Source organism: Chanodichthys erythropterus, chromosome 16 (genome assembly GCF_024489055.1).
Source record: "Chanodichthys erythropterus isolate Z2021 chromosome 16, ASM2448905v1, whole genome shotgun sequence".
Lineage (NCBI taxonomy): Eukaryota > Metazoa > Chordata > Actinopteri > Cypriniformes > Xenocyprididae > Chanodichthys > Chanodichthys erythropterus.
In genome coordinates, this window is record NC_090236.1 from 22,451,430 (window position 1) to 22,459,391 (window position 7,962).

Below are 7,962 nucleotides of genomic sequence, written 5' to 3' on the forward strand. Positions count from 1 at the left end.
ATGTGCTGAGATTGCTTGTGCCTAAACGTTTTTACAAAATAAGAATACTGACAAATAACTAGCAATTCAAAAGTACATTATTTTCACTAAAAGTAAACGAGATTATTAATATTGTTTCGTTTTTAAGCATGAATAAGCAAATCCTTCAAAATGCTTTAAATGCTTTCATCTGGGCTTTGGTACGCAACGCAATGCACTGAATCTCCACAAGTCTCTCTCGCGCAATGATGTCAGTGGTCACGTGGAAAAAACCGTTACAAATTTTGAAGCGGCAGCAGCGGGACCGAGTGGGAAAGAGCGGAACGACACAAAAATCTGAGGTAAGACAACATAACGTCTCAAATAAACTATTAACTTTTTGAAAAAGCTATGAAACACCTATTTAATGTCATAATAACTTTAAGGTGTGTGGTAATGAATACATGACGATGGGCCTAAGCAGACACGTCGTGTTAATGCGGCCACAATATTGTCAATTTAACGGCCTGGAGAAATAATTCCGGGTGTACCACTTACTACACCTTTTCCACATGTTACTATTTCAAGATATTTCCCGTTTTTTATCCTTACTGTGTGTGCGCGTGTGTGTGCTCGCGCGCCCGAGAGAGAGAGAGAGAGAGAGAATTTAGTAAAAATGAAAAGTTTATATTTATTCATATTTTATAACGCATTGTTTTCTAAATTGCAATATTTCTCTGCATATAGATGCAAGAATGAGCTCAGAGCTGATTCACTGGAAAATCCATGTGGCTGACTGGTTGATGGCAACAGTTTCCAGGTGATCATCCCTACATTTCAAGGTTTATCTCACAAAAATGCACGCTCTGTTTAACTTCCCCATTGCAGCAAAACAGACATTTTCACAATTAAGCAGATATGACATTCTCCTATTGAATCCTGTTGTTTTAACAGACAATGGAATTGATGCGGACACTTGAATGAACCTAACTGAAAACTATGATACCTAAAATATTCCTTAAATTGAAGGATCAAGTTAAATTCATAAGATTAGAAGAAAACCTAAAGACCTAGATGCCTACCAAGACCACACACACCATTCATGTGTAAGTTTATTACATCTACTCTTAAAGTTTTAAAAAGTTTGTGGAGACCTCTATTAATTATTATTAACATTTTTTAATTACTTAATAGGTTGTACTGAAGATTTCAGTGACTAGCATTTTCTCACATGTATGTATTTAGTTGACACTGTTATCCAAAACAACTTACATTGCTTTAAACTTATATTGCATTCCCGTTTTGGAATGGGATGCCCATCAACTTGTATAGGTGTGATGGTTAGGTTTCCACATACTTTTAGCTAAACTATATTGCTATCATTACAAATTACTGAGCTGTTATTACCATTATAACATGTGCCTCTCTGCAGTTTTTTGTTTCTGTAGGACTTGATTTGGTATTTCACATGGATCAATCTCAACACAACGTATTACTCAAACAGGGTGACCAGAAATGTATCAGCTACCCCACTAGCAATACAAAAAAACTTGAGGAGAGTGGAGATTTTTTTCTTTATAAAATGTATTTATTACTTTTTTATCACAAAGCAAATGGAGTTAAAAAATAATCTGTTTGATCAGATGTGCACATATATATGTTAATTCCCACAGTGAAGTACAGGTAAGTGCATAATTTTAAAGAAAGATGGAGGGTAAAATTGCCTTTCTTTAATTTCAGGTAAAACAAGCAAACAACACAACAAGGTTAGTTTAGCCCTGGTTAGCAAAAAGTCTTAAGTGACAAGACTGGAAGAGTTTATGTAAGAACGTGTCAAAGAGCCCTGCAGTTTCATAAAGCCTTTGATAGTATTTTAAATAATATTATTTTTAAAGGAGTCATGGTGTCACGGACAGAAGGAGACAACAGAGGTAATACAGTTCATAAAGGTTTATTATTGCAGGTGGCAGAGATGGGGAGAATAAACAGGTTAGTAGATTGAATGATGACAGGTTGAATGAACTTAGCTGGATGATAACAGTCTCTTTGTATTTGTAGATGATGGTAAGCGGATTGGTCTGGACTGAAGACAAAGGACGATGAAGGTGAGGAATCTCAATTATGAGACGAACAGGTAAGAAGCCAGGTAAGTGACACATGGCATGAGATACTTAAAAACTAATTCAAGAAAGATCACATTTGACTGGTATTGAAAAACTAAATGAAGTTCGTAGCAGGTTTAGCAAAGTAAGGAAATGGGTTATTTTACCAAGGGTCCAAGGACTTGTGACACTAAAAATATGGCAAGTATTGTAAATGTAAGTATGTCAAATGAAAGAACACCTTTTCACTTACATAGCTAATATATATAAACTGAAGGTCTCTTTGACATGTTCTTACATACAATCTTCCAGTCTTGTCTCTTAAGAACTGTGCCCGGTCGCATAAAGCACCTTAAATGAAAATAATGTCATTTATTACTTACCCTCATGCCGTTCTACACCTGTAAGACCTTCGTTCATCTTCGAAATGCAAATTAAGATATTTTTGTTGAAATCCGATGGCTCAGTGAGGCCTTCATAGCCAGCAATGACATTTCCTCTCTCAAGATCCATTAATGTACTAAAAACATATTTAAATCAGTTCATGTGAGTACAGTGGTTCAATATTAATATTATAAGGCCACGAGAATATTTTTGGTGCGCCAAAAAAAAAACTAAATAACAACTTATTTAGTGATGGCCGAATTCAAAACACTTACTACAAGCCTGTGTAGTATTTTTGGCACAGAAATACAGTACTCCGTCATTCGTCCAACTTGTGTTTTGAAACTTTGGCCACGTTTAGCATGAGAATCCAATTCTTTAACAGTGTAAATAAGTCAGAATATAGCATTATACCCGTGTCGAATCATGATTCGGATTGCGTGTCAAACTACCAAACTGCTGAAATCATGTGACTTTGGCACTCCGAACCGCTGATTCGACACACTCAACATCACTATTTTAAGTCCTTATTTTGTTTTTCTGGCACACCAAAAATATTTTTGTCACTTTATAATATTAATATTGAACCATTGTACTCACATGAACTGATTTAAATATGTTTTTAGTATATTTATGGATCTTGAGAGAGGAAATGTCATTGCTGGCTATGCAGGCCTCACTGAGCCATCGGATTTCAACAAAAATATCTTAAATTAGTCCACTTTCAAATAAAATGTTCCTGATAATTTACTCACCCCCATGTCATCCAAGATGTTCATGTCTTTCTTTCAGTCGAAAAGCTGTATGCTGTATGTCCTACGCCTTCCCTATTCTACTTACGGAAAAAAAAACGGAACTGGCGCTGCATTGGTTCCATAAGTTGAATAGGGAAGGCGAAGGACGTACAGGGTATGCTGTTTGAAGAATACGGAAGTGGCAGAACCACTTGAAGGAGATCATTTGTTTATATAAAAGCATATACATTTTAAAAACAAATTAGAAAATGACCGATCGTTTAGCTAGATAAGACCCTTATTCCTCATCTGGTATCATTTAAAGCTCTTTGAACCTGCTCACTCCTTGTAACACTTAAGGTGAAGTTTTCCAAACCTTATGTTATACTTAGGGAAATGACAGTTAAGGGGCTTTATGCAACACCATTTTTAAAAGGAAAACTTAAGGGAAATTCTTAGGGTTTATGATGTTTCACCTAAAGAAACCCTTAAGTAACACTTAAGGGTGTTGCAGAAAATAACCGTTAAGTTTAAGGGAAACATAAGGGCGATCTTATGGGAAAATTACACTTAAGGTGCTTTATGCAACTGGGCACTGGTATTTTGTAACAATGGCTGAACACACCTTGTTGAATTGTTCGCTTGTTGGAGACCTGGAAATATAGAGAACTGTTTTTACTCTCCAGCATTCTCTAAAATTACGCACTTGCTTAATAATATATTTCTTTTGTTTTTGTAGATGGACAATCTGTCTTACCAAGATGTGTATCAAAAGAGGTCAAGGGCAGTAGGGGTAAGTGTCCCAGACAGAATCAACTTAAGTTTTTTAAGAATAGCAGACATGTTTTTGTGGGTAGATTTATTCAGGAGAAGATGATTAACGCATTGGGATCCACTTGGATAAAATGAAAACCAAATGCTTGGAGATCACCAAATCCTTTTAGAGGACTAAATGACACGGACAAAGAGTGAGAGGACAGACTATATGAAACATCACTCCACAAAGGAAATATTATCATGATATCCAGCCCTAAATGTCCCCTCAGTTGTGAGTAAAATTGTGTTTCAAATTATGACTTAAAAGCAAATAATAATGGAAATTATGTATCATTTAATACGTTTATATTGAATACATACATATTATATTGAATATAACATTATTCTCTTCTTGTTTAGGAACCACGTACACCTAACCCTGTGCTGTATATACTGTAAATGGATGTGCCTTGGATGCAGTCTGTTTTAGAAATAATGATGCAAGGGGAGAAGGTCTGTTAATTAGACGATATGACCAGGTCACCACAATGTACTTCATCTTCAACCTTGAATATGCTTCAAAGCCGAGAAACACTCTAACATTCTTTGAAAAAATAAAAATGTCCTGTTTAATGTCCTGTTTAAACATTATCTTAAAAATTATATATAAATTAAAAATTAAATGATTAAAAATAATATAAAAATTATAGATATTCAGCTACATTCTGTTAAAGGTTGATGGAAATTTATAGATTAATGAATGAAATGATTTATTTGATTATTTATTTATTTGAATGATAAAAAACAATATTCCTTTTTTCTCTGTCCATTGGTGCCTGTGCTCATTATATTTATGTATTAAACATTTTATAGACAATCATTGTGTTCTGTATTCAATGTTTTGAAATGGGATTAAGATATAGTTATATAAGTTATATATAAGACATATAGTTAATGTATAATTTATATTATATTTTAATAATTATTATTAATATATGTTATTGCTATCTAAAAGGAAAAGGTTCAAAGTGGAACCTTAATGAGGCTTTAATGCACCTTTAAGTGAAGGTTCCAATTAGAACCTTTTTAAAAAGGTTCAAAAATGAACCTTTAAGGTTCCCCCACAGTTGCAATCGCCAGGAACCTTAAAAGGTTCATTTTTGAACCTTTTCTTCTTAGAGTGTACTAAATAAAAAATAACATGCAATTTTTGTATGATCTCTCTTTTTTATTAAAATTATTCACTTTTTCACAGATTCTGCAAGTGGTTCACATACTTTTTCTTGCAACTGTACATATATTATGATATGTTCACTGACATAAATACTTTTGAGAGATGAACTAAGGATTTTGTGTCACAGGCTTTTTGTGTAATCTATTTTGTGGTGCTTTGTATGAATTGTTTCAAGAAATATACTGACTGGTTAAGGATGATTTGACAATACTGAGAAAAAATGTCAGAGGATAAATTGTCTTTTCAGTTGAATGCTCAGTTATTAAGCAATATTCACATGAAACAAATATGGTTATGTAATCAAGTCACAGCATATATTATTATTATTTTCTATTCATACATTTAGACACAGTGAGCAACAGAGAAAGATATTGTTCTGCAAAATAATGCTATTAAACATTCAAAACATCTGCCACTATTCTTGCAATTCCTCACTGAATTGAACAAACTACACACCTGCGTTTACTATATTAGCTATATTTGGCTGCATGGGATTGCACTTGACGTCACTCTCTACTGCTGACATCACATGGTGGGAAAGAGGAGCTGTGGGTGTCTATAAAAGCAGTGACACCTTTGAGTCCAATCAATGCCACAGAGAGATTAAATAAACTTAAGAGGTATAGAAATCTGTTCGTAACTCTCTGTATGTGCAGTAGATGCACACTGTCCTTATGGAAAAACGAAGCGTACACTTTTTAGTTTGTGGAGCCACTCGCACCTGTTAACCTGTCAGACATGAATGATTCACTGAATTTCAATGTGTCAGAAGTGCGCCTGGACTATCGCTCTCTCATCACTTCGGCCACTATGTTTGGCATCGGAGTCCTCGGAAACCTCGTGGCGATCGTGGTGCTATGCATCTCCAAGAAGGAGCAGAAAGAGACCACCTTTTACACTCTGGTGTGCGGGATGGCCATCACGGACCTGCTGGGCACCTGTTTCACCAGTCCGGTGGTCATCGCCACATACATCGCGGGCAGGTGGCCGGGCGGAGCGCTCCTATGCCACTTCTTCTCCTTCTCCATGCTGTTCTTCGGCTCGGCTGGGATGTCTATTCTGTGCGCCATGTCAGTGGAGAGATATCTGGCCATAAACCACGCGTACTTCTACTCTCAGCATGTGGACAGAGCCATGGCTCGGTTCGCGCTGATGGCGACGTATCTGGCCAATATCGTGCTGTGCATCATGCCCAGTTTTGGTTTCGGAAAACACAAAAGACACTTTCCCGGAACTTGGTGCTTCTTGGACTGGCGCGCCATGGACCCCGTCGGCGCATCGTACACGTTTCTGTACGGAGGTTTCATGCTGCTGTTGATCGCCATCACCGTCCTGTGTAATTTCGCTGTGTGCCGTTCACTGGTCGGGATGAGTAAAATGAGTCGCATGGTGAGGGCAGAGGTATCACAGAGGCACACAGGGTCCAGGCGCAGATTCAAATTAACATCTGCGGCGGAGATCCAGATGTTCTGGCTGTTAATTTTCATGACCATCGTGTTCCTGATATGCTCCATCCCTTTAGTGGTAAGTTATTCAGTCCTACAGTCCACTCAGTGAGTGTTCATATTATTTGTTCTTTGTTTATTACATATTATTTATGAATAAGCGCTATTCCAGTGGAGCTTGTTCATTTAATCCTGCCAATCATCAACGCAACATAACTTACCTGCACCCAACCACAACTTAAGTTCCACTTTTATATATAAAAATGAATTACTATTTTCATTAGTCTCTTAATCATCATTATAGTTCATTATGGCTATTTAGAGAGTCCCAGACTCCAATCAAGCGAAATCCAATTTTTATTATACTGAGGGATTATAGGAGCATGTTGGACTTCTGTTTTTTGTCTGGATTTTATTAATATTCAAAAATATAATAAGAATGCACTTCTTACTAAAATGAATACTTGGGACTTAAAGTAAAAATGTCTCGGACTCTCATGACTGTCTGTTTATTAATATTATTATTAGGTTTTAATGACGTCAAATGGAGTAACCTCAAGAAAACTTGATATTATTTGAGATTTTAAATGAATTAATGATTAAGTTATGTACAATAATGTGTATTCAAGGTGCAATGAAAATATTCTCGTTTCTATGCATATATAGGCTACATGTATATAATGTGTAATATTGACACCATCGTTATTACATCTTTTCTAATTTTAATGGGATGTTATTTTTGTTCAACTTAACAGGTTCGCATTTTTGTCAACCAGCTGTATGATCCTGCTTACATATCATCAGGCAAAAGTCCAGACTATCGCAGTGATCTCCTGGCTATTAGATTTGCCTCCTTCAACCCTATACTGGATCCATGGGTGTATATTCTGTGCAGGAAAAACTTATTAACGAAAGGTTGCACGCAACTCAAGCGTATTATCGGACTGAGGAAAGGGGATCATAGTCATGTTTTGGTTTGGATGGATGGTCAGCACTCACCTCCGTCATTTGCGCAAAGCAATTGCACAAGTTATGCATCCTTGCGCACAGCCAGCTGTAGAAACGATGTGGGTAAACAGTCCTGCACGAACACTAAATCTTATGTGGACTTAACCCTTCGCCAGGCATGGGACTTTGATACAGCCCTGGCTGAGTTTCATCCTTTCAGCGTCGAGCAGAACGGTGTCATGGGTTTTGATGAAGACGAAGGAGCATCAAGCCCCAAACTCCACACCAAGACTGTTGTAGTGCTACCAGCTGCTGAAATATTAGAAAACAAAGCTGAAATAGTGACCTGCACTTTCAGTACACCAAGTTCATGTATATCAGAAAAGTGCATGAGACAATGA

General features: G+C 36.5%; 1 protein-coding gene across 1 annotated transcript; it reads left to right on the forward strand.

Moving 5' to 3' along the window:
* The first annotated feature begins 227 nt into the window (after positions 1-227).
* Positions 228-7,962, forward strand: ptger4c (prostaglandin E receptor 4 (subtype EP4) c). The gene is made up of 4 exons (XM_067364058.1): positions 228-320; positions 3,918-3,971; positions 5,871-6,692; positions 7,369-7,962. The coding sequence occupies exons 1-4, from the start codon at positions 228-230 to the stop codon at positions 7,960-7,962; spliced, it is 1,563 nt and encodes a 520-aa protein (XP_067220159.1).